Raw genomic sequence first — 26,481 nt, 5'->3', positions numbered from 1 at the left:
GCCACGCGCTGTCCAGGGGCTGCTCAGTACCCCTGGGATGGTGAGAGATGATGGGGCCGAGTGCAACTGTGGGACAGGCAGGTGAGAGGTCACAGGAGTGCCTTGGGAAGAGCCAAAGCCCCTGGAGAGCCAAGGCTGGGAGGGGGCTGGAGCTGGGTGCCTGCTAAATTTAGAGCCCACTCAGGGGAAAAAAAAAAATAAAAAAAAATTTACAGGCTCCAAATTTAGCCGGATGCAGCTCCCACTGAGCGCCGCTCCATCGCGCTGCCGCTGCCAACACCCCTTCAGCCCCAGCACCCTGGATTGGGCACAACCTGTTTCAGTCCCTGAAGGTGGGGACCCCACGTCCGGCCAGGAATCACCCTCAATCACCCCAGGACCAGCCGAGATGTTCATCACCACCTTTATTAGAGGCAAGCCCACAGCAGTCCAGGTGTACACAGTAACACGCGCTACGCTACGGACGCCATTCCATGCAGGCAACCACAGCTACACACACAGCAGAAGGAGGGGGCTGGGGCTCCTGTGGCAATGGAGTTCCCAGCTCTTGGGAGTCCCCCAGTGCAGCACTGGCACCGGTGTCTGGGGCTGTTGTTTAGAGTTTCTGTTCTATCCCATGCCCTTGGGAACTGGGCTGAGCTCGTAGACACTGAGGGGAATAGAGGGGTTCAGAGCCTCGAGTGTCCCTCAGCTGCATGGCATATTCCTCCCTGGAGCCAGGGACAGCTGGACTGAAGGGTCCCTCCTGGGCTGAGGACCTTTGCATCCTCAGACTAAGGAGGTTGGGAGCTGCCATGCCTGTTGAACCATGCCTTTGGCAGGGTGGGAGCAGGTAGGAGCCATGTCCCCTGGGGCAGGTGGCAGGAACCCTCTCCCTGACCATCAAAGGTAACGTCTCTGCCACCACTCCTGGCAGACCAGTGCTGACCTATCGCTGTCTCACTGGTGGCCCTGGGCTCTCCATGCCCTGCAGGACACACGGCTGAGCACTCCCCCCTGGATTTAAGCTCAGAGGAGCGTTCCCTGCCCATGGTGCTGCCAGAGCCATGGGTGCGGGCATGGGCACATGGGCTTGCTTCCCCTGGCTCCACCACCACCGACAGCAAACCACAGCAGGGACCCCAGTGCTGCTCTTTGCCCCGAGCCCAGTAAACTGTGACCAGGGGCAAGGAGCACTGCTGATTCCATGCAGGCAGTGGGATAAAACCCCAGGTTGAGGCTGGGTGGGAAACAGAACCAAACCTGTTGACCTGGTGTGCTGCCATCCCACAGAACAAACTTGCCCTCTTGCTGGCAAAGCTCTGGAGATGGCAGAAGTGGTTTTTTTCACCCTCCTCAAGTGTGGGGCTGTGAGGCGCTGCTGCCCTCAGGAACGGGCTGGGGAAGTGGAGGCAGCTGGTTCATGGGACTTGGGTTTTGTTTGGCCTTGCTCCAACTGCTTTCACCTGGCTACTCATTAACAGCCACCTCGGGTGAGGAGGAGGAGGGTGGGTTTATGCACTGCTGGTGAAGTGTGCCTGTGTGTGCAGGTCATGAACACCTCCCTTTCAGCTCATCGTTCACTCCAAAACATAATAATGGCAGCGCCCTCTGCACTGCCAGAGGAATGCTATTGAATGGGGACCTGCAGCATCAGGAGGGACAGGATGGGCACTAGGACTCTGGGGAGGACAGGGTGGCTTGTCCCAGCTCTGTGGCAGGGGCATAGTAGGGACAAGCATCAGTTTTCCTGCCAGAGGTGACATCAGTGGGGCACATACTGCTCCTAGCTTGCTCACAGCAGCAAAGCAGCTTCCACCAGACCTAAGGGAGCTGCCTGGGAGCAGGGGCCACCGCTGGAGGCAGTGGGTGCCTGCAGAAGCAACCAGCAGGCCTTTCTATGGGCCAGTCCTGCCAACTCCTGAGTCCTGGGGGCCCATCCAGACCCCCACAGCCTCCATGCATTCATCCGTTTTCTGGTCCCTGTGCATCCTGGAGAGAAGCTGCATCACATGATCCTTCCATCCACGGGTGACATCAGCAAAACCTGCTCGTGCATCCCAGCTGGGCTCTGCCAGCTGTGCAGGCAGCAGCAACCACGAGACTCCTTGGATTTGGAGTGGGTTTCAGGGAGATGGGGCCACACAGAAACCGAGGTGCAACTGCTCTCCCCTGCTCCCCGCAGCCATCCAGGAGCATCAGAGGCAGCACTGGTTGCACTGGAAAAGCACCAGCCTGATGAAGCACATGGGCAGATGTGTTGAAAAGTAGCAAGGACACCTCCAAGTGAGAAGAGCTGCTGTATGTCTCTCCTCAGGGTCCCCAGCCCCTGGTGCTGGCTGGCAGGCTTTAGGAGAGAGGAAAGTCCATGTGGAAGGAGGTGCCATGGTGGACAGCCAGCAGAGAAGGGAGGTGGTATCTGTGTCCAACCTGGGCTCATAAAAAGGTGACCCCCCCAAAGTTCCACCAAAGTTTGCTAAATAAATACATAAATATGAACATGAAGCCCAGAGCTGGGGCACAGAGGTTTCCCAGGATTGGCAGCTCCCCCCAGAATCCCTTTTTTTGCCATTTCCCCATCAAAACAGTCTCCTCCCATCCACCCCACAGTTGTCCCTGTGCACGGTCAGTCTCCAGCCTGTCCCATGCCTTGTGGCTCACAAGGCTGGCAGCAATGGCTCTTTGCATCTCTCTTAACCCCCACAGCAGAGAGGTGAGTGGCTGAGAAGGCTCCTCTAGTTTAAGGAAATAAATAATCCTCCCATTGCAAGGGTTGGAGGACAGAGAGCCAGTACAGCAAGACATCCAATGGCCTTCAGGAGGGTGAAAAATAAATAAGTGGAGCTTGGCATTGCCTCAGGAGCATGTTCACTCGCAGCTCGGCTGGGGGGTATTTAAATAAAGGGAAAAAAAATCCCAGTCCTAGTGCTGCTCCAGCAAATGTTCTCCCTGTATGCCAGTCTGCCTGCACCCACTGTTTCCATCCCAGATGGAGAAGATGCTTGAGGTGGTTGGGAAGGAGCCTCCAAGATCCTCCCAGGATAAATAATCCCTGCTGGGCTTGGAGGGGGAGTTTCTGTCCCAGCAGCAGAATTGGGATTTGGGGACCCCCTGCAGCAGGCGGTGGCTGGAATGCCGGGAGCCTCCAGGCTGTGGCTCCTTGGATACTGTTTAATCTCGAGTTCGGCTTCTCCTCCTCAGGAAAAAGAAGCTGCTCTTCTGGGGCGGGCCCAGCAGCATTGGCACCTGGCTTTTATGTGTAATTTTGACCTAAAAAGAAGTGGAAAAACCCAGCTCAGGAAGGGGGTCCTGGGCTCTGAGCCCTCCAGGGCATCCCCCAGCCCCAGGACCCTGGGGAGTGACCCCAGGAAGCTGGGAGCAGCTCAGCACCTAGCACCAGGGCAAAGAGCTCTGGAATCACATCCAGGCAGTGGTGGGATGGGGAGAGGATTTATCCTCTGGGCAAGCTGCCTGCTGAATGGTGGGGGACACCACTGCAGCTCCCCCAGGAAGGGACCCCCCTGTGTCCGCTGACCCAGAAAGGGATGAGGGTGTCCCTGTCCCCACAGCTCCCACGATGGCTTGTCATGAGTCCAGGGCCTTCACGGGCACAGTCACAGCTGGTTGGGCTCTGTGGCCACCCGCCAGCATATGTAGGAGCCTTCCTTCAAATTCAGAGGCTTTGCCGCCAGGAGGCAAGGCTGTCCAATCCCACCGTCCTGCCAGCCCCTCCTGCCCCATCCTGCCAGCCTCTGCTGCCCCATCCCAACATCCTGCCAGCCCCTCCTGCCCCATCCTGCCAGCCCCTGCTGCCCCATCCCACCATCCTGCCAGCCCCTGCTGCCCCATCCCACCATCCTGCCAGCCCCTGCTGCCCCATCCCAACATCCTGCCAGCCCCTGCCCACCCCCGCTTCCCGCTCCCTCCCCAGGGACTCACAGTGCAGGACGGCTGCATCCAGGGCTCCCCATCCACCTGCATGGGCAGCAGCTTGGACGTCCTGCAAAGCACAAAGAGAGGGAACAGGGGTGACACAGCTGTCAGGTTTTGCTGTTGGTTGGGTGCTCGGCTGTGACAGGGACAAATACCTGATAGTGACAGAGGAACACTGGGCCAGTCTCTTCCCTGCACTCTTCAGCCCCGTGTAGATCTGCCCCATCTCCATCGCACCCTCCAGCCCCACCACCTCCAGGAGGTGGTCACTGAGGTCTGCAAGAGAGAGGGGTCTGAGTTCCCATCCCCAGGGATCCCCTACCTACCTTCTGCCATCATGCGAAACATCAGGGCCGGCACAGCAGGGCTGCTGGCTGTCCTGAAGTGCAGCAGGGCTGGTGGGGGGATGTGTCCTGATGTCCTTTGTGTTCCATGACCACCAATCTGGATGTTTGCAGTGCTGGGCAACGCTGCTATCCAAAATCTCTGGAGCAAAAACTCTCCTGGTCTGCAATAGCACCCAGGCCTGTATGGCTGCAGGGTGCCCCCAGCAGCCCTTCAACTGTTTGCATTGTATGAAATGGTGACACCCCTTCCCTGGGTGCCCAGGGGTGCTGCAGCCTCCCAGGAGCCAGCATGCATGGCAGAATCCTCACCGTGAGAAATCTGCTCAAATCCCTGGGCATAGCCCCTTATCCCAGTTCATCTTGCTCTTCTGGGCCACCAGCAAGGGCACCCAGCTCTGACACAACTCAATCCTTCAGGGTTACCTTTCACACACCCCTGCCACTCCACCCCTGAGAAGCGCTCTGAGCCTTCCATACCATCCTACCCACCCACAAGTGGGGCTGTCTCCGGGGTACCGACCCTGCTGTCCCTTACAGTGCCTTTGGGACTGGCTTTTGCTCTGTCCCACTCCCTGCTGCCTGTTCCCACTGGCTCACCCAGCAAGGGAGAGCCAGTGATGGTCAGGGATATGACACCGTCATTCTGGCAGTGTCATTACAGGGGGGCTGTTTCCAACCCCAGACCCAGGCTGTGGGAAGTGGTGGGTGGAAAATCCAGGCACTTTTGCTATTTTGCTGGCTGCTTCTAGCCCACTGTTACCCACTGGGGAATGCTGGCAGCACTTGGGGCTGCCCCTGCCCTGCTACTGGTGACTGCAGCAGTGAGTGCAAGGTGCTGGCCAGGACACAGTGTGGGCACTGTGCTGCTCCTGAACCCCACATCCATGCTGGCAGCGCTGTGGCAGAGCCTGAGAAGAGATGCTTACAAAAGCCCTCGATGCCAGCTCTGCAGCTCTGTTCCAGCTCCTCCTTTGACACACTGTGGGGTCACCCTGGCACCCCAAAAGACAGTGAGCCAGTAACAACCCCTCCAGTGCTGTTGCTCCAGACCTGGGGGTGCCCAGTGCCCTCGTGCTAACCCCACACACTCCCCTACTGCCCATGGCTCACCCTGCACGCAGAACTTCAGCTCCTTGGCATCGGTGACCACGGTGCCGGGCACCTTCTCCGGCGCCTTCTTGCCCAGCCGGTTGTAACCACGCTGCTTCTTGGTCTCGCCCCAGAGGTTGGAGCCTCCGTACATGCTGGGGATGTTGAGGACAGCGATGCCCTCCAGGGACATGTTGCTCAGGTCTAGGAGGGTCCCATCACACTGCCAAGTACGTGGGCAGTGTCAGAATGTGGGGTTGGGGGGCTGGTGCCCATCACCACGGAGCCCAGCCTCCTCTCCCCGCCACAGGAGCACAGTGTGACACTGGATAGTCCGCTGGGGTGACTGGGGCTGGAGATGCAAATACCCCCCACACGCTTTGCTTTCCTAGAGCTTACTGCCACCACCTCACCCTCCTTGTGCTGCTCTCCCCTCTATTTCCATAGAAATTTTACTACATGTCCAAAATGGCAGTTTTAAAAAGTAGATTCCTGGGAGATCACAGAAAAGCTTGGCTGGGCTCAGTGCTGTGACCCAAAATAGGAGGCAACATCACCTCAACCCTGAAGTGACTTCCACCCAAGGAGCTCCAGCACATGATTCCCCACCTCCCCTTGTTCAAACTGACTCCAAAGGACTGGAAAGTTTGGCTGCCCAAAAAACAGCTCAAACTAGTTTGTTTTCAAGAGACACTAGGAAACTAGAAATGAGGCTGGAAGGAAATTATGGGAAAGGTGTCAGAGGGAGAAATGTCAGGTTTTGGAGTGAAAACCACAAGACAGCACACAGGACTGGCATCCCAGGTTTTGCTGTTGTACAGCAGGACTGCCCTGGCTGAAAATTCCCTGTAAAAGGAAAAGTATCCATTTCCTGCAGCTTTCCCACAGGATTGAAGGCAGCAGCCGTGGAAATGCATTTCTTAACTTCAGGTCTTCTCACACTATCCAGACGCGGATCCCCTTCCTAGATACCTCTGGTGGAAGCAGCTGCTTTCCCATCCAAGTGGAATTTCTTTAGAGCATTCCTATTTTCCTTGAGGCATCTGCTCTCTGCCTGCCACTCTGCACCTCAGCAAATCCCAGCACAGCTTTTTCCTTGCCTCTTGGTGATGCAAAGGCATCTCTGCTCTCACTTGCTGTGCCAAGAGGAATGAAATGGGCTGATAAGCCCCCACTGTTGCTCTAACTCCAGTTGTTTTCCTCTAGCAAAGGTTTGGAGCTTATTTTTACCTCCCTCTTGGCCAAGGCTGAGGACACCAACCCCCTATATGCAGAGCTGGACGCTCACAAAAGGAAACACCTCGGTGTGTCAGATCTGTTCTGCCTGCCCTGATGCTGCGGGATCTTATTTTTAGCCTTGCACTGAAAGCAAAACGCAGGAATCTTCTAGTCTGGGAGGGAAGAACTATTTCTCCAGGGCTTGGAAAGGATGTAAATCACTTCATTCTCAATACATCTTAATGATATTATGATTTGTAGGAAGAGAAAAGACCTCAACGCTTGAGCAGTGGGTACCAAGCGAAAGGGCTCCGATTTCTTGTGGGACGGACAACACAGCCTGAGCATCACCCCCAACTGCAGGCACCTTTCCCACCTGCCTGCAAGGCAGTGGGAACCAACCCAGCCACGGTGGGATGGGGGTGAGTTGGCTGCCCAGGGTGCGGGACGATGGGATGCTGCAGGAGCCTGTTCCTGCCCACAGCTGCCCACGCCTGCCCACACACCCACGGGCAGGAGCGATTCTCCCTGTGGAGTCCTCCCTGGTTTGCGTGCCAGCAAGCTACAATGGGCCCTTTGAGCAGGGGCAGCTGACGGCGTGCTGGCAGCGAGGCTGGAAGGAGAAATTTGCAGCTGGGGGAAAAAGCAAATTCATTTCCAGGAGTCGTAGAGGGAATGAGTGCCAATTTCCAAAACAAAACTGCCATTTCTCTGCAAGGCTGACAGTTGCCTGGGAGCCGAGGGAGGACAGGCTGCTGCTTTCAACTTCATATACTGTGGGATTAACACTTTCCTGCCAGTGGACTCAGCTGGGGGGGATGTTCGGTGGGGAGCACCTGGCAAGGAATGGGGGGCACCTCATGCCCATCTCCAGCAGCATCCAACCCCACAGACACAGACTTTATCTACCCTGGGACCCTGCTTGCGTGGATGGGGAGGGGGGTGAGATGGTTTTGATGCTGCTCTCGCTCCTTCCCACCAGCTTCTATAGGTGCAGCTACCCATCTTGGGCTTTGGGAAGGGATGAAACTCCCGGACTAGAAACAGGCATAAAAATTGCTCTGCCCATGGCCCCAAGTCTGCAGGGCCAGCTCTCCAGGCTCTGCCCACTCTCTGCCCACCGCCAGCACCCCTGTGCCCGCCACCTGCTCTGATTCCCACCAGTCTCTCGTAGCAAGCACTGCTTTTCTCCCCTCACCCTCCAGCCTAAGTTATAAAAGGGTGGTTTATCTGGAGATAAGGAGAGACGGAAGTTTACGGCCGAACCCCCCAGCGCCTCCGGAGAAGTGACAGCGCTCTTAGCAACCATGGGCCCTCCTCCCAGCTCTAATTAAAGGCTGTTTCCATGTCATCCAACGAGTGCTGGGAGCAGCGTGAAGTTTATAGAGAGAATATTCCAGGCACGCTCTCGAATACAGCTGGAAGTGGGGAATACAGGCCTATTCTTCTGCCTGCAGCTGGCTGGCTTCGCAGCAAGTGCCGCGTGGTGGAATGGGGGGTCCTGCCAGCCACTGTGTCCTCCTACCACCGTGAGGGGTCAAAGCCATGGTGGCACCCTCTCTCCAAATAGTCAAAAGCCCTGCCTGAGGAACTTATGGCCAACAGCTCCCGAAAAGCCTTTGTGCCATGGCTGGAGCCAGGGACCACCCCAGGAAACCCACCTCCACCTCAACATAGTCGTGGAGCTTCTTGCAGGTGGCTGCAAAGGTCTCTGATGTTCCGAATTCGAAGTACCACAGCTTGTTCTTCATCCTGGGGCACAGAGACATGTCAGCATCCTGCTTGGAAGGGGTGCCTTGCCCCAGTTAGCAGCAAGATGAGCTGCCAGAGATTGTCTGGAGTTGTTGTGCTGGGGACATGAGCCATGGATGGGGACATGAGCCATGGATGGGGACACAAGCCATTCTGGAGAGGAACTGCCAGCATCACGACCCTAGGGAGTTGTGTGATGGGACAAGGGGTGGCTCAGGGAGACCTGGCTTAGACACCCTGTGCAGGGGGAGGATGGGGGTGCTGGGTGCTCCCTTGGCATGGGACAGGCCAGTATATCTTGACAAGGCTGCCGGGGATAGGATACCCCATGGAGGGGATGTCTCACACCTCATAACCCTCCTGGCACTATGTCAGGCAGCCCCTGACCATGGCTCATCCCCTGCATCAGTTGTTGTGCCAGGCTTTGATGGGGGGCTGTAAGCTGTGAGGAGCTGTAAGCTGAAGGGAGCTGAATTTCAGGGCAGAACCAGACACTTTCATCCATTCAGGATTCTTCTAGCAGGTATTTCTGAACCTGGGGATGGGGATCACAAGCCACAGCTCCTGCTGCCATCACCCCATTTCCACATGCCCCAAGCACAGCAGGAGCGAGCTGTGACCTGCTGCCTGCCTGCCCTGCCCTCACTGCCTGGCCTGCTCCTGCCTGTCCTGGAATTCCATGCTAATTATAAAGCATGAATGAACGTAACTGGGTGCGTGGCCAAGTTCAAGCAGCCTGACACAACACACAGGGCTTGAAGGAGCACCCCAAACCTCTGCCAAGCCTTGCCCTGGACCTCCACCATGCCCTGTGCATGCCCTGCCTGTCCCCTAAGGTTGACCAAACACAAAGTCCCTTTGGCATGATGCATGGCAGTGTCAGGGTGTCCCCCCACACCCAGCTTTCCGGGGGGCTCCTGGGAAGCTGTTACCTGCTGTTGAATTTCTCAGGGTGCTTTTCTCGCATGATGTGGAAGCGGTGGGCGATGGAGGCGTCCTGTGGGGAGTGGGAGCACAGAGACATCAGTGGCACAGCACAGAAACCCCCGCTCTGTGCTCTGTGGGCATACGCCAAGGTACGGGAGCTCAGCTCCTCGTGGTCATCGCTGGCCCCCGTGGCACAAGGACGTGGTGTGGCGGCCATGCCGAGGCTGTGGAGGGACCCTGAGCCAGGCTCCTCCCAAAGCTTGTTAAGTGAGATGCAATTAGTGCACTTGGCCTCCCTTCCCTCATCACATTGAGGGGATGCTGAGGGGGGAGAGAGGGCTACCAGCGGGGCAGTGGGGCTCCAGGGACACTCTGCACCTTGACAGCTCCCCTAGCAGGGCGGCAGCTCTCCTGAAGCTCATCACACCCTTTCCTTATGCAGGGTGGGGGTGTTTGAGTCCAAATCAGAAGCTGTCACCAAATGCCACCTGCTGTGACACCCCCTGGCAAGAGCTGATGTGAACCCAGAAGCATCCCATAGAGCTGCAAGTGGGTAGCCCACACCATGGCGGCACCCCTGGCCCAGGACAAAAGTGCTGCAAGCCCCTGGGAAGAGAAGGGCTTTCCCAAATCCCTCCTGCTCTCAGGATTGAGCCCCAGCACTGGGGGAAAACGCTGTGGCACAGGGCTGCCAGACTCCCCTGGGTCAGGAAAGCATGAGGGAACGTGGGTCTGAGCACCAAAGCAGGACTCTGCTGATGGGTGCTGTCTTGGCAGGTGAAGTGTCCTCGTCTCTGGGGCCCCAAACTTCCCTTGAACCCCGTTTAAGCTCCTTTCACATTTTTCCCAGTGGAAAAGAGAAATCCTGTGCCTGCTTACGTATCTAAGTGTTGCCATTGCAAATGAAAATAAAACCAGAAAAACAAGGCCAGGAGATGGAGGGAGGTCGGGAATGTGAGCAAGGAGGAACAGGGAGGGAAAGACCCATCCTTGGTTCATGGAACTCACCACGCCAATGGAGAAGTAGTTGTTGATGATAGTGGATGGGACAGGATCTCCGTTGGCCTCCCTGTCACTGGGAATAACATCTATCTGCCAGCGGTCCAGCATCACCTCCGTGCTGTGCTCAATGTCTTTCAGGACCTTCATCAGGTTGCCTCCTTCATAGCCTGGAAGGAAAAGAGGAGGATGAAGGAGGATGAAGGGGAGCACAGCCACATCACAGTTGGGTGTCAAGCACCTGGGGGAGCCTGGGGCTGCTGCTATGCCACATCCTCACAGCAGTGGCAGAGATTTTGGCTAATGGTGGGGCTCTCCTGATGGAAAAAGTTGGCAGGACCCAGCTGCAGGGGGGTTGAGAAAGCAGCGGCTGCTCTTTTTGGAGGGGGTGCCTGGAGGCACCAGGCTGAGATGAAGCTCTAACCACATCCCAGGAGCCCAGGAGTCCTCCCTGCCCTGCGATGGCACCCACCCAGCTACACTGGAGGGTCCCCCTGGGCAGTGTGGGCACCCCCTGGGCAGCGCTCCTCTGGCCTCACCTCCTCCCCAGCGCAGGCACCGTGCCAGGTCATTGCCCGTCCCCAGGGGCAGGACAGCCACCGGCGGGTGCTTCACCAGGTTCGCCTTATCTGCAATTCAAGGGGGAAGAGAGGTTGGGGGCTGACAAAGCTTATTCCTGCTCCTCTCCATGTCCCTCCTCGTCCGGCAGCCCGGGATGATGCTGTTGTCAGGACCCCCCCACTTTCACACGGGGAATATTGAGAATCTGTGGCAGATCACCGAGGATGCAGGCAGATGATGCTCTGTAGGAACACAGCCGTCCCTTGCTCACCTATGCAGTCCAGGATCCAACCCACCGTGCCGTCCCCTCCGCAGGCCAGCACACGGAAATCTGGAGTGTCCCGAAAGAAGTTCAGCCTGGAGAAAGCCAGGAGAGACAAGGTGTGACGTGGGGGAGCAGGGGCTGGCAGGAGAGGGCAGAGGATCAGCTGCAGTGACTCCGTACCCTGGCGCGGGCCCGCCGCGGTCCAGGTTGTACACTTGGCGTGGGTTGAGCAGGTAGTGAAACTTCCGAAGGACTCTGGGAAGAGAAAGGTGTGAGGAACTTTGCAGAGGTGAGTCCCACACCAGGAGTGATGCATGAGGGACCAGCAGCCCCCTTCCAAGGCGGGATGCTCTCCCTGGGCAGGACCCCACCTACCGCTCCCCTTGCCTTCCTCCGCTCTTGGGGTTCACAAGCACCAGGAGTGGGTGCGTCCCGGGCCGGGGGCTGATCTGGAGGGCAGAAAATGGAGCTGTGAATTCCTGCCTGCTGCGGGGCTCAGTGGCAGAGCTCACCTGCAGCCCAGTGCAGGAACCTACCTGCAGCCCTTGCCCATCCACTGTGGTGGAGTTGAACTTGAAGCCTTGGGTGTCCTCGGGGGTGGTGCTGGCAGGGGAGTCGCTCTCTGATCGTCGGCAGTGGGACTGCCTGTCCTTTGGGGAACAGAGGTACGGATGCCCACACTGCCCCAGAAGGCAGTGCCAGCACCTGGGGGAGGCAGGCTGGCCTCAGTGATGCCCTGATGGGTTCCTATCACCGGCAGCAAGGAGGGGGGCACTTACCAGAACAAGGGAGGCACTTACCACTACAATAGGGTCACGTACCAGGATGAGAGGGGCACTTACCAGGACAACTGGGCAGATGTAGGATGGCAACAAGATGTGGTCCCGCAGTGGGCCCCCATCGCACTCTGGCTTCACATGGGAGGCACACTTGTTGTGGAGCTGGAGGGGCAGGAGGAAGGGATGTTGAGCAGGGGACACCTGCCATCTCCCGCCTGTGAGCCTCTCCTCCCCAGGCTGACCGTGCAGGGGGCACTGTGGGTGTGCCCCAGCCCCCTGTACTCACGGTGACTTGGCACCAGACGCAGTGCAGGCCGGTGATGCCCTGGTAGCACTTGATGCTCTTGTGACACCTGTCGCACTTGACGGGGGAATTGCCCTCGATCCAGGTGTGCTGCATCACCTGCAGGGCACAGGGGGACACTGCAGGCACACGACCGACCCACAGGCTTCTCCCTCCTGCTAAGGGCGACTGCCACGATTTCAGAAGCTTGTCCTGCAGGGATGCTGACTGATCCAATCCAGCCTGTCACACAGCTGACTTCCCTCCCTGCTGTTCCATGCGGCACAGCAGGGACACCTGTTCCCCAGCCTGGAACCATGGCAAACCTCGGGGCTGAGGTCCTGTGAGTGCCTGGGGACTGGGGACAGGGTGCATCCTGCAAGGTTTTGGATGCTGGGAATGCCCATGAGCTGCTGCCCAGGATGAGAGGGGCAAATCCCAGGGGAAAAAGCCATGTGGGATCAGAGCAGGAGACCAAGGGGCCAGGAGACCCACTGACTCAGAAATGCGCCGGCTGTCTACTCACGCTTGTGTTTCTCTTGGATTTAACGTAGGTACTGATGCAGGAGGCAATCTCTTTGGACACACACCTTTCATGGACTGTATACTTGCAGACTGGTGAGAGAGAAGAATCATAGAAAGAATCATAGAAGAATTCTTGGAAAACCCTTCTAAGACCACTGAGCCCAACTGTTGCCCCAACACTACCACTAAACCATATCCCCAAGTGCCACGAAGGAGATGGTGAGCATCGCTCTCCAGCACAGGAGCTGTCTCCTCCCCTCTCACCCTGCAGTACTCACAGGGCTCAGCACTAACAGGGACCAGTCCCCTCTCCCCAGGACACTGGATGGAGTGGGAGCAGCCAGCCTGGGGGTGCAACATGCTGGCAAGGACCCAGGACTCACAGGAGCAGCAGAGGCCCTGCTTGCGGACCCCCAGCAGCATGGTGCGGCAGAAGTTGCAGTAGGCGGGTTTCTTGAAGTGCTTCAGCCTCCAGGCATGCTGCCCATCATCCTTCACATTCTGCAGGGCAGTAGAGTGGAGGGTGAGGGGTCACTCCCCTGCTGCCGGGGGTCCCAGAGCCCTCAGCCCACCGTTTTTATCGGCTTTTCATCCCCTTAAACTCCTCACTATGTTTGTGGGAGTTTGCTCCCAGCAGGATCATGGGCTCCCCCTGCTCCCCTTCTCCCTGGTGTTTCTCCAAGCATGCAGACCCTGGGCATGTCCAGCTCCAGGCACCAAGCTCCAGCTCCCACGGCCCCTTGGCACAGCCCAGCCACAGGGAGGATCTTGGTGGCTGACAGGAAGGTGACTCCACATCTGGGACCAGGCCATCACCACAGGGTGACAAAAGCACAAGCCTCTTACAGCTGGGGCCAGGCAAGAGTGCTTTGCAGGAGCCAGTTCAAATTCCTTGCTTTCTTGAATTTTCCTGCCAGAAAGCCTGTCCCCCACCCCCACCTCTCCATGGGAAGCATGGGCACCATGAGCAAAACCACAGATTTTTCCCTGCATCCAATGGCCAGGGATGCACCTGAAAGAATGAAGGCCAAAAGGATGAAAAAACACCACAGAGAAATAAGGGGGGTTCCAACTGCCCCATCTCTGCTCTTTGAAGCTCACCCCATAAGAGGAGTTACCATTTTAGGTGCTCGCCTTAATTTTTGATTAAATATTCATCTAACTGGATTATGCTGCAATAGCAAGGAGTGAGCCCAGCCTTCTTGGGCATGGCAGTGACTACAGCTCAGAACTGAGTTTGGGAAGATCTGGGGGTAAAGGGGGCAGAGTGGGGGTGTCAAAAGGGTTGGGGGCCAGTGTAGGGCTGTGTGGTGGTGTATGAGTGCGTAGTCTGTTGCTGGAGGCAGGCTGGATGCAGCCAAAGCAGGTCCCTGTGGGGGCACTCACCGTCTCCATCCCCAGGAGGACCAGCAAGGGGATGGTGGTCATGCCACCCCGGATCCATTCCTCCAGCGTCACAGTCCCATCGTGATCATAATCTATCTCCTCCATCATCGCCTTCAAGATCTGGAGGAGGAAAAAAATGTAGAGATACGGTGATTCCAGCCACAACTCTGGCTGTGGATCCCCACATCTGCCCCAGCTGCCCCCAGCCCCAGCACTCACGGGCTTCAGCTCAGTGGAGTCCCACTCCAGGTACTCAGCCACGTGCACCATCTGGTTGATGATACGATCCAGCTCCTGAGCACAGAGAGACAGTGGTGCCCGATGCTTAGGAATGGCTTCAGGCATGAGCAGAGTGTCCAGCCCCAAGCCCCCAAACTGGGGATGTATCAGGTTTGTGTTTCCATATGCCCAAGGCCACCCCAGTCCCCACCCGCACAGGAGGGGCAGCGACACCCCAGTCCTCAGTGGGTGCTGGGAGTGGTCTTCTGCCCTGAAAACGTGCAAGAAAATCTGCAGTAGGTTTTCCCTGGGAAGAACTATTCTGACAAACCAGATTTTATTTCCAACAGGTTTCAAGGGCGATACCCAAAGAACAAAGAGAAAACATCCCAAGGGAGAAGGAGCAGTGCATTTTTTCTCCTCTGAAACACCATGACCTGACGCAGAGCTACAATTCCTGGTTGGGTGGATTTTTTCTTGCTGCTGCTGGATGCAGTGGAGCTGGCATGCGTCTCCCAGCCCTGCGGTCCAGCTGCTGCCTTCCTCCTCCTTTCCCATATTGCTGCCCAGCTCAGAGCACCTCACCTTGGGAGTGGGCACCTCGGTAGTGCCCTGCCTGCTTCCAGCCCCCCGAGGAGCCCCCTCTTTGTCTCTCATGGAAGGCTCACCGAGCTGTCCAGGAGGCCGTTCCCATCAGTATCGTAGAGGCGAAACATAACTGGAGGGAGGAGAGAAGCTGCTGATAGAGCCCAGCCCTGGAGCACCCCGGGGCACCCCAGGCACCCAGCTCCATGCTGCTGGGGCTCTGAGGTGGGAGCAATGCTGTGCCGGCTCAGCTGGGGTGAGATGTGACCCTGGGGCTGGGGGGTATCAGAGTAAAGCCCCTCTGCCAGGCATGGGTAACGCACCCAGGAGCAGAGGGGGATGCTGAGTGGTTTTCCCAAATGGGCAGGAACATCCAGCTCTGCACCCTTCCTTGGGCAAACCCCCCTCAGGTGACCCCCTCCGCACGGCATGACCACAGGGTCCCACTTACACTCCAGCTTGTCCTCTGCTCGTCCCCTCTCCAGCAGCGACAGGTAGCAGACAATGTCCTTCAGGTGGACCACCTGGGCCAGGGCGGTGGGGGGTGGAGCAGGGGGGGCTTTCAGGGAGCTGGGGCTCTTCCGCAGGCTGAAGGGTAACCTCTTCTCCACGCTCCTCGTGCCTGTGGGCAGGAAGAGAGGCCACACACAGGAATGACACTGGGCCCAAAGTCATCCCCAGGTGGGCCACGGAGGCTCTGGGGGCAGGGACCCACTCGTCATGGGGCCGAGTGGCACCACAGGGGAAGGGCTGGGGACACAAACAGGGTGTGGGGCTGGGGCCCATCACAGGAGAAGAGCTGGAACACAGAGAGGATGTGGGGCTGGGTGACACTGCTGGAGTAGGGTTGGGAGCACAAAGGGGGCCCGGGGCCGGGTGCCATTGCTGGATCAGGGCTGGGCACTGCCACTCAATCCCTGGGGCACAGACTCCCATCCCTCAATCACTGCAGGTGCAGGTGGGATGAGTAGTCAGAGCCCATGGGGACATGTCCTGACGGGGACAAGCACCCACCTAGAAGGAGTAAGAAGCTCAGTGGGCAGTGAGGCAGCTTGCTGGGGTGCCAGGACAGCCCACGCTCGCTGCCGCCCGTGCCGACAGCAGCCTTTGGCAGATGGTGGCTCTTGGCAGAGGGGCCCTTCCAATGCTTGCCTCCTCGGGGGCTGGCAGGAGCCGGGCAGGGGGCAGCCATGACTCACCACCCCAATTCCCCCTCCCTATGAGCTGCTGCCGGGTAATTAAGGCATTGACTGGTGGGGGCTCTGTGGGATGGGATCAGTGGCTTCAGTTTGCCAAGCAAAGGTGTCAAGATGACAAGAACACTCAGAGTTTGGAAGGTCACCACCGCCGTGATGGGGACCTGACCAGCTGCACTGCCAGGGCACGGAAACTGCGGAGGGCTCGTCACTGCCCGTGTCCCCCCAGGTGGAGTCCCAGCCAAGCTCACCTGGTGACTGAGGGCTGAGCAGAGACACGGAGGAGATCCTTGAAGAGCCTGAGGAGTTGTGAGCAGAAGCGGTGCCGGTGGTGGACTTCTGGGAGGATGATCTAGACCAGCTGGGGGAGGCACTGGGGATCGATGCTGGGGTGAGGGATACTGGCTGCAGCTCAGCCACGTTGCTGTGGCAGCTCTTGGGCTCAGGAGTGTGTCGTCCCAGGGCACTTCGAAGCATTTTCCCATTGATCCCTGCAAAGTAAGATATATGCCCGGGGCAGTGTGACACCAGGGTGCCTGCGCCCCTTACTCCAGGAACTGTGTGCTGAGTGCTCGCCCTGGGTCCTCTCTGCTAGCCCCATGCCTCTCTGTCCTAGCATCTCAGCCCCAGGGATCTCTGAGAGCCACCATGGGTGGCCCCCTCAATCTCCTGCCTGTCCCAGTGGCTCCCAGCAGTGCTTCCATCCCTGGATGATGTCCACCACGGTTCTTGGGACCAGACAGGGAGGATGTTGTCCTTCACCATCAGCCAGAGTCCAGTGTCCGGGGAGGTTCTCCTTTTCCTTTTGCAATTTATAGTCCTTTCAGTAGATGTCTCCATGAGCCACAAATCCACTCGGAAAGGGCTGGGGGAGGCAGACTTGGGTGCTTGGCACACAACCCGTGCTCCAGGTGCTGCTGAGTGCAGGGTGGCTGCCTGCACCAGTACCTGTGACAGGGGCATAGGCCACCTCACTCTGGATGGAGATGCTGACTTGGGCTCTGAATGCACAAAGGAAAGGGAGGAACCAGTGCCATGGTGCCCTGTGGGTGCCCATCCTAGGGAAATCCCTCCCTGGAACAGCAAAGGGCCCTGGGAGCCCACCCGTCGGATGGAGAAGAACTGGGTTGTGTGCTGGCCCCAATGCCACCCACTTCAGGTGCCACTCCCCAACCTCCATCCCCGTGAGCAGTTTGGGAGCAACCCCACCGTGCCATGGTGCCCCGGCATGCCCAGCTGGGTGGCAGGGTGGGCTCACCGAGGGTGCTGTGCTGCGAGACACCGGGGCTCTGGCGCTGGGTCTCGGGGGAGGCTTGGCATATCTTACGCTTGAAGGAGGTGAAGAGGTGTTGGCAGAGCTCCTCAGGCACATCTGCCTCCAGGTAGGTCTTCATGAAGAGGCGGAAACCCTCGTAGTCGATGGGCTGGGGAGGAGACCGAGGAGGAGGATAGAGGTGCCCAAGGCACACCATGAGGGTGTAGAGGAGGAGGATAGAGGTGCCCCAGGCACACCAGGAGGGTGCAGAGTGGCCAGTGTGGGTGGGACTCCATGCCCTCAGCCCCCCTCACCAGGCACATCAGCTACACAGCCCTCCCTAAAGCTGCTGGCTTCCCAATTCCCAGTGTGGGATATAACCTAAAGGGACCCAGAGGCAGCAGGGCCAGAAATGTCCAGTGCCAGTGTGGCTCAGCCAGGCCAGTGGTGCTGGGATCAGGCTCAACAGCCAGGGCAGGAGCTGAAGGAGTGGCAGGGAAGGGCAGAGAAGCAGGACCCTCCAGCCTGCCCCCAGCCCCTGGGGACTGTCATCCTCCTGAGGTCTCCTCCCCTCCTCCCTCCCCACTGATCATTGCCATTGTGTGGGGATGATGCCTTCCCTCCACAATGGCTTTTGTGGACCCAGCTGGAGTGAGGGTCCTGTGGTGCCCTGGAGTAGTGGGGTAGCTTTGTGCCCTTCCTCACCATGGTCAGCCGACTGACATTCCTCATTTTGCCTCGATTCTAGTGATTACAGCCCCCGTGGAAGGCTCTGTCCTGCTGGCACACTAAGAGGTCTCTCTGAAATCACTACTCAGAAAAAATAATCCCAGCCTTCTTCGGGGGAGAGTGAGAAGGCACAGACCCCTCCTGTCACCACACCGGCAAAGTAATTTGCTTTTCAGGGAACAGTAAATCTCTCCCAAATTCTGCCTGGCAAGGGAATGCCCCAAAAAGCTCTCAGCAAGGCAGCCAGCTGCCAGCACCCATGGCAACATCACTGGGATGGGGTGGTGTGCATGGTCCCCGGGATGGCCAGGGAGTCCAGTCCTGGGAGCACGACCATGGGGAGAGTTGGGGGACAGCCAGCCAGCCTTGCCTTCTCCCAGCTGCTTTCAGGGATGGGAGCCAGGCTGGGGGAGCTAGCAGGGGGCCAGGAGCTGCCAGCAGCACAGGGGAATGCTGGCAGGACAGGGCCATACCTGTTCGGGGTTGTACCTCGAGAGGACGCCGTCCCCATGGAACTCCTCCAGGACATCCTTGAGCTTCTTAGTGGAGTCTGGGGAGACAAAGGCACCGTGCTGAGCACGGCCACGCTGAGCACCCTTTGTCATCCACGAGCAGGATGGTGCAGAGGGGTTTATCTGCTGGATATACAATTTCTGAATCCTTCCATGCCTGGAAGGGGCCATCCATGCCCTGCTTCCCCTTCCACCTTCAGAGGGCAGGGCAGTTATGGAAAGCTGGCCTGGGAGCTTTACATATATAGAGAGCTTCCTCTTACCTGTATGAAAATGAACACAAAGCCAGAGCAAAGCAAGGAAAGCCCAAACCACTCCCCAGTCCTGGCTGCTCAGGAGGTGATGCTGAGCACATCCCTGAATGTCCCTGCCCCAGTGCAGAGCTCTGGGTGAACGCTGGCACCCTTTGGCAGCCTCAGCCATCCCAGAGGCTGCCTTGGGCTGCCCACTGGCACCTTCAGGAAGTGCCAGGAGGGAGAAATAGAACAGTATCCATAGAATCATGGAATCATTTAGGTTGGAAAAGCCCTCTAAGATTGTAGAGTCCAACCATTAACCCAGCACCAGTGCGTTCACCACTAAACTACATCCCACATTTTAAATCCCACCAGGCATGGTGACTCCACCACTGCCCTGGGTGCTTGTTTCAGTGCTTGATAACCCTTTTTAGGGAAGAACTTTTTCCTCATGTCCAACCTAAACCTCTTCTGGTGAAGTCTGTGGCCGTTTCCTCTTTGGATTGCTCTGTGCTAACTTCTGTACAAGCAGTAATGACCTTCCCTGGCTGGGTGTTGTCAGGGCTGGAGTGTCTGGAGGGACATTGGTCCTTCCAAAATAGAGAAAAATAGGAAAAGAAGAAGAAAAAAAAAGATCAAGGGGAGGGAACATTCAGCCTTCACCTTCACACACATGTCTGGGCACGTGCATTTAAAAGGTTCTTGGACACACTAGCCCTGTTAATTACTGTGAAATCCTCTCTCTGAGTGGGGGCTGTGCTGGCTCTGATCCCCCCCGCCCTCCACTGGGGATGGAACTCGGCACTGGACCACAACTGTCTGGGATGTCTAGGGTGTTCAAAAAGGGGTTTCCTGGCCATAGGGCTGGGATGACCCTCCGGCCCTGCTCTCCAGCCCAGTGCCAGGCCACCCTCCTGGGGAGGAAGCAGCTACCCACGCTGCAGCCTTGCTGGCCACGCTTCAATTAACGAAATGAAGATGCTGCCTGTGTTTTGAGCCCAGCGTTACAGATGGTGTTTTAGGGTCTGGGATTCAGTAAAGCAGAGCCCATCCTCCAGAGAGGCAGGATGAGATGCAGAGAGGGATAATGCACACACACCTCTGCCTGCATCCCCGCCTGCCCCTGCCTGAGGTCTCTGGATGAGGAGCAGAGGCCTGGGGAGAACTTGCCCCCACTCTCATCCCTTTGATACACAGTGTCCCCAAAGACAGCCTCAGAGGGTGCTTGGGGTCCTCTTTGCCTCTCAGTCCTCCCCCATCCAGACTGCTCACCCCAGGGTCGTGCCAATCCTGCAAAGCAACACTCCTGAGATTTTACACCCCTTCTTCCTTCATCCTGTCATCCTGGCTGGGCTTTCCTGACCATCCTGCCCTGCTCTCAGCACCTCCCTGGGCTGTGCTGCTTCTCTATCAACTGCTGTGAAGAGCACACCCGGCTCTTTGGCAGGCAGGACCTCAAGGACTTGGTTTCAGACCCCTGGGCTTTGCCCAGGCTCCCTCTCCAGCTGCTCCCAGCCTCAGAACCCTCCGGCAGTGCCACCAACCTCCATCCCTCGGCAGGAGCTGCAGAAGGTTGCTCTTCAAAAGCACTAAGGAAAATTACCACAGAGGGTTGGCAACCCAAGGCAAGCTGTGGAGCAGCTCCGTGTGTTTGGGAAAAGCCAGTCTGCTTTCCTGGTTGGCATTTCACTTTGCTAACGAACATGGGAGCCCGCCGCCTTCAGAGGGACTGAGCCGTGCTCACGTGTCCAGCCCCCAGAGCTCAGCTAAATCCTCCCAGGCATGCAGGCACAGGGATCCCCACCAGCCAGTGCTGGGGGTCAGGGACCTTCCCAGCCTCCCCATCCAAAATCTAAGGAGTTACCTAGTTCTCCAGGAGGACACTATGAAAACGTAGGGTGCCAGTCTGGCACAGATCAACAGGACTTTTCGCCCCCTTCTCCCTGTCCCAGGAGGGGCAGAGGGTACTCACAGTCTGTGTACTGCTGGAGCTGGGCAAACTCGGTGGGGCTGAGCGAGATCCACATGCCATCACTCATCTTTGGGCAGCAGGGCCCGTGGCGAGGGCCACCAGCTGCTGTGCTGTCGTGCCAGGCTCAGTGCCACAGGTCCCCGCCGTCCACCCGGTCACACTGGCACTGCGAGGAGCGTGGGAGGCTCTTGGACTGCTGGCATCATCCTGCTGAGCCTGTGGGCAGTGAACCCCAGAGCTTCAGGGCACCTGGTCAGCACCTTCCTCCCTGTGGGGGGGCAGAAAGAGAGGAGGAGGTCAGCAGAGCCTTGCCCACGGCGGGCAGGGGCTGGGTCCCGCTGCACTGGCTGCCCTGCCACAGTGCCCCGGGGAACAGCCACCTTCAGCAGGGGGATCTGTGGGGCAGGGGGTGCGTGAGCTTGGAAATGGGATGCCAGGGTGCTTTCCCAGCTGGGAAGGGCCCCCCACTGCAGATGTGGGGGACACTTCCTCCAAGGAACAGGGAGGGGAGTGTGTGGGCTGCAGCAGGGGATTGGTAGAAAGAGGGGTGAGCACAAGGGTCAGGGCACCTCGCTGTGTGACCATCCCCAGTGCTTGGTGTCCCTGGGGGCAGTCCCCAGCATTTTCCAGGGGAACCCAGCATGAGGAGCAGAAGGAAGGGCACAATTAATTACAGAAGACACAGCACCTGGAGGCAGGGGATCCAAAAGAGATGAAACTCCCAGCTCACTCCACCTCTAAAGCTGGTGGTGACCGTCAGAAAATCATTGTAAATGAAAATCTACAGTCAAAACCGAGTACTAGGGAAAAATCTGTGTCACAGAGAACCCCCAACCAAGGGGCCCTCTCCAGCCCACACATTTTCAGGCTTCAAAACTGATTAGTTTTTTCATTTAACCAAATTGGTCATCAGGCAAAGGGCAACATTTGGAGGAGGTGGTTGTTCTCCAAGGAATTCGATCTTCATTTTAGGGTCGTTTCCCTGCCAAATGTTGGCTCCCAGTTTCCACCAGCCTGAGCTCTCTCCAGATGGACTGGAGAAAGCAGAGCAAGGACGAGCTGAGAAAGGGGTCACAGGACTTGGGGTGATGGTCAAGGAGCACCCACCCCGCAGCTGACTGCAAGTCTTCATTCACAGAAAAAGGTATTTGATTAAAGTGTGTGAGTCATTTGTGGGAGTTGTCGGGTCTCACGTGCCACACCAATCCCAGTTGGTGTCCCCAGGGACATTCACATAGGGGATGCACCAGCAGCAGTCACTTAACCCCTCATTCTTAGGGCTTTACCCAGTATTTCTTTACTAATGCTATTTTGGCTTTATATTCAGCTGCTACTAGTGCTCCAGGCAAGATGTGGTCCAGGAACAAAGCCTGGTGTTGGCGGAGGAGGGAGCAAATCCTCCTCAGGGCTGTGGGGAGGATGGTGACCCCTGAGTGAGCAGCACAGGGCTGAGCACCCATCTGGATGGCTGCCAAGCGGTTTTCCAGCTGCAGGGAGTGACTGCACATCTGGAGAGGAGCCCACCAAACCCTGGGCATACATTTGCTGGAGTTAAACGTCATGACAATGCTTAGTCCTGCTCAGTCCTTTCCTCCTGGGAGGACACAGCTGCTGGAGCCTTGTTCCACCCCTCCATGGCCTGGGGCTTCTTGGCTCCTTCTGAGGCTGCCTGGAGGGCTGTGGAGCTTGGGGACCCTACAAAATGCTGCTTCTGCCCAGGGTGGTGGGGGGATGGCTGTCCCAGGATAGGGAGGAGTGCCCTCACTGCTCTGCCCTGCGGCACTTGTGGGGAGACAACACATAATCCTGGAGGAAATGTCACCTTCCCACCCTCATTGGGGCTCTGTGGCCTCACAGCAACTCACCTCCAGCCTACAGCTATCCCAGCTCATCCTGGCAGCTCTTTGTCCCCATGCCACCAACTGGGGACAGGCTGGATGCAATGGTGGTAGGGCTAGGAAAGAACTACCCCATGTCTTTCCACACTGCCATCAGTTTTGTGGGAATCTTCATCTTGGGAAAAGCACAAGCAAGAACATGGTGTTTCCTCCTTTCCTGGATGATCAGTTTGTCCCAAAGTATCTCCAAGGCTGGCCCAGAAGAACTCAATCCATAAGAAACCCCCAAAAGTGCACACAGACTTCATGTTTCCTGGTAAATGAGCTGTTTGGTTTGATCAGAACCTATTTTTCATTCTAAATTTATCCAAGGAGAGGCTGAGAGCACAGAGCTAGTTAGAAGGAAAGGCAAAGCGGGGGGGACATGGCTGGCTCCAGCTGCCTGAAGGAGTTCGGGAGCACTGAGCCCTCCCATAACAGACGGCAGCAAAAATATCCCTTCCTTCTTTTAACGACGGGCGATGGGGCGGCACCAAGCGGAGCTAATTGGGCTATCCCAAGGGGCTTTCCCCCAGCAAAAGCTGGAATAACAAATGCCACTTCTGGCAAGTCAGGCACGGATTTCAGGAAGGGCAGGAAAAAGCCTCCTTAGGAATCCAGCTGCTCCTCGTTTGGCTGCCCTCTGAATTGTCAGCGGCAAATTATGTACTATTAAATCAAATTTGCCTCTCGCTAAAAATAGCTCCCTACTAGTGTTACAAATAACACCGGATTACCCTGCCTGAAAGCACTCACCGGGACGTGGCCCCTCTCCCCCTCCTCACTCCGTGCCCTCCAGCCGCGCGCGGGGGCTCGGCCGCTCCGCCGGCACCGGCGTGGCGTGACTCAGGGCAGCTGAAGGGGCTGGGGGAGGATGGAAAGGGGGGAGCCCGGAGTCCCCCAAACCCTCCCAGGGGATTAGGTGGTGCTGGAGCCCTTGAGAAGCTGCATGGAGCATCCTGCCAGCCCCGGTGATGAAGGAGGTGCCATGGGGAGCATCGATGGGTACAGGCAGATACGCGGCTCAGTGGGAGCCAGGGCCTGGCCATGTAGGGCCTGAAACACGTCAACAAGGGAAATGCCAGGCGGGAGCTGGACATGGGCCAGTCCCCGTTGGTGAGTGGAGCCCGGACAAGCAGCAGGACCAAGCCACCAGGAACATCTCCATAACCCTGAGAAAGGGCTGCCCATGGGCACTGCCAGTGTCCAGGGATGGGAGTCTCCCAGAAGCAGCGATGGGACAGCAGAGGAGCTGTTTTTCCAGCCAGACACCCTGCCAGAAGCCTCCCCACCAGCCCCTGGCTGCTGGCTGCCCAGTGCTGCTGAGGATGGAGGACCTAGCTCCTCCATCACACCACAGTGCCATGGGGCTCACCGTGGCATTGGGAGGGCCTGTTCCACTGACACCCACCTGGCATCTCCGGGACTGGATCTACTGATGGGGACCTAGTTCTGCCCGTGCTGGAGCAGAGAACCGGGGGCAATGGGATGGCAGCTTCCAGGTGCTGGCAGAGCCTCCAGCCTCTGACCAGCTCCACAGGAGCATGTGGATGGGGCTGCAGCACGTGCCCTGCAGGAGATTTCTGCTTCAGATGCCCTTTGGGAAGGAAAAACATGGTCCGTCTCCTTGAGCTTCAGGATACAGCAGGAGGAGGGAACGCTCCTGCCGAGCACACGCACAGGGGCACGTGCAGAGGCTGTGGCTCCCCGACGGCAGCGGGACACAGCGCAGGACGACGCCGGGCCCTTGCCTGTGTCCCTGCCCAGGCCTGCAGAAAGCCACAGTCAAGTGACACATCTCCTCCTGGGGCAAAGCGCAGCAGGTCCCTGCAGGAATGGCATTTTCCAGCCCGCCCGCCCCATCTTTTGGAAAGATCAGCCTATTTTTGTGTTGGATGGGGAGAGGCCCCTGAGGCGGTGGGTGGAGTGTAAATCCCTCCTGTCCCACTGCAGCAAGCAAACCCCAACCAAGTCACGCTCAAACTGTTTTCTGCATTGACAGAAGGCACTTTTCTGCATTTTGCCAGCCCAAGAGGACACTCAGGATCAGCTTTTTCTATTCTCCAAGCCTGTTGCTGTCTACACATTCTCCTGGCCCTTTGACCACCCACCCACACAGAGCCAGGCATGCTGGCCGGGTACCAACTTTGCTTTGAGTTCTGAGCACCTTCATGGCACACAGGCAAGGAAAGGTGCTGGCAGAGGTGCACAGAGCATCCTTGCTCTCCCACACAGGGAGGAGGGTGGCCACAGCCAGTCCTCTGGCCCCAGAGTTGGGCTGTGGGTGTACTGACTCCCAGTTGGGCGCTGGGAGGGCTCGGCTCAACCCTGTGTCAGTGGGGACCCAGCACAGCACCCCTGGAGCACACCCCCACCCAGGGCCAGGACAGCTCGGTTCACACCCCAGGGACACCAACAACTTCCTGACTTACTACTGTTGCCTTTTTAGAGAATAATTTTGCTGGCTGAGTTCAGAGCAGACTGGATCTGAGCTAGGATGCCTTCGGAGCAAGATTCATCCCCTCACCGCTGTCCCTGCAGGTCCCAGCCAGACCAGACCTTGTCTCATGGAAAAGACCCTTCCCATGCCAGACAGGGAGGCAAATGCTGGCCCTGCAGCCTAGGGGATGGGATTCTCCCTGGGATCCCACCCCCATCACCAAGCCCAGGGCTTCAGGAATGCTACAAACCTGGCAGAGGGAAGCTCTGGCTCTCTCCCTGTGGAAATCCTGCAGCCATGGGTACCATGGGTTAACCACACCTTGTGTAGGATAACATTGCACTCTGATAGCTTTGAAATACATTCTTCTCCCCTTTCATCTCCCAACACAACCTGCAGAACAAGTCCCATCCAGCCTCCTTCCACAGGCCAGGCATGCTGAGTACCTTCTCGGTCCTTCTGCCCTCCAAAGCCAATGGCCCCAGCAATTTTTACTTAACAAGAAAGACACTAACGAGCTTTTCTGGCCTGGCAACACATGGGAACGGCTGGATCAGGCTGTTCCTCTGCCCAGCCAAAGGATGGGTGGTTTTATAGCCAGGCTGAGAACCAACACATGCTGAGACACCAGTGAAGGTGGCATAGCCCCTGGGCTGCGCTAGGGGCTCGCTGGCTGCCATGCTCCCCACCCTGGGGACAAGAGGATGCTGCCCTCTCCTTCTCCACCCTTTGGGAAGCATTTCCCAGGGGCTGAGCCAACGCCCGGGCACCGGGAAACCCGACACCCCAACCCCAGCGCTGCCCCATTCCCTCAACGCCTGTACCGCTCCCCAAACCGCTCGGGAAGGGGTCACGACCAGCCCGAGCAGGGTCGCGGACTCCGAGGGCAGCGGACGGGAGCCGACGTGTGCTGCCGAGCCGGTCCCGCGTGGGGCGGGGGGTCCCGCGTGGATCGGGGGGGTTGCCCACGACTGAAAGGGGTGTGAGCCCACAGGGGTCCCCGGCCTCCCCCCGCCCAGCCCCGCGTCCCCCCGCCGCTGTCCCCTTACTTGGCGGCGGCAGCGCGGTGCCATCGGCGGGACCGGCCGGGGCGCTCCGGCGGCTGCGGCTGCGGGGCTGGCGGTGCCCGGGAGCGCTGGGCAGCCCGGCGGGTGCGGGGCTGGCGGTGCCCGGGAGCGCTGGGCAGCCCGGCGGGTGCGGGGCTGGCGGTGCCCGGGAGCGCTGGGCAGCCCGGCGGCTCCGCGCTCCCGCGGCGGGGCGGGGATGGGGGGATGCGAACGGGCCCGGCCCGCCCCGCCGCTCCGCTCCGCCCGCCTCCGCCGGCACCGGCGGGCGGCCGGGGCGGGAGGAGGAGGAGGAGGAGGAGTTGGAGGGAAGAGCCCGGCGGCCCCGACCGCGCCCCCGCCCCTGCCCGGGC

The 26,481-nt window shown here is 58.2% G+C and overlaps 1 protein-coding gene across 2 annotated transcripts; it reads right to left on the bottom strand.

The window, feature by feature from the left end:
* Positions 1-387: 387 nt before the first annotated feature.
* Positions 388-26,236, bottom strand: LOC135419897 (diacylglycerol kinase beta-like). Of its 2 annotated transcripts, XM_064666829.1 has the most exons (25): positions 26,114-26,236; positions 20,748-21,015; positions 18,501-18,577; positions 17,302-17,467; positions 16,295-16,534; positions 15,299-15,469; positions 14,931-14,980; positions 14,263-14,337; positions 14,044-14,163; positions 13,041-13,158; positions 12,659-12,747; positions 12,136-12,252; positions 11,913-12,011; positions 11,607-11,720; positions 11,446-11,519; positions 11,251-11,325; positions 11,077-11,162; positions 10,784-10,873; positions 10,254-10,414; positions 9,251-9,315; positions 8,228-8,318; positions 5,370-5,571; positions 4,068-4,188; positions 3,919-3,979; positions 388-3,249 (listed from the first exon to the last, which is right to left on the bottom strand). In XM_064666829.1, exons 2-25 carry the CDS (start codon positions 20,812-20,814, stop codon positions 3,151-3,153), a joined length of 2,628 nt encoding a protein of 875 aa, XP_064522899.1. In that variant the 5' UTR covers positions 20,815-21,015; positions 26,114-26,236; the 3' UTR covers positions 388-3,150. The 2 variants fall into 2 exon arrangements, with proteins under 2 accessions (XP_064522899.1, XP_064522900.1); XM_064666830.1 differs by lacking the exons at positions 20,748-21,015; positions 26,114-26,236 and having other exon boundaries at positions 18,517-18,577.
* Positions 26,237-26,481: the final 245 nt, after the last annotated feature.

The sequence above is a fragment of the Pseudopipra pipra genome, chromosome 10 (assembly GCF_036250125.1).
Source record: "Pseudopipra pipra isolate bDixPip1 chromosome 10, bDixPip1.hap1, whole genome shotgun sequence".
Lineage (NCBI taxonomy): Eukaryota > Metazoa > Chordata > Aves > Passeriformes > Pipridae > Pseudopipra > Pseudopipra pipra.
This window is presented reverse-complemented; position numbering and strand designations above follow the sequence as displayed.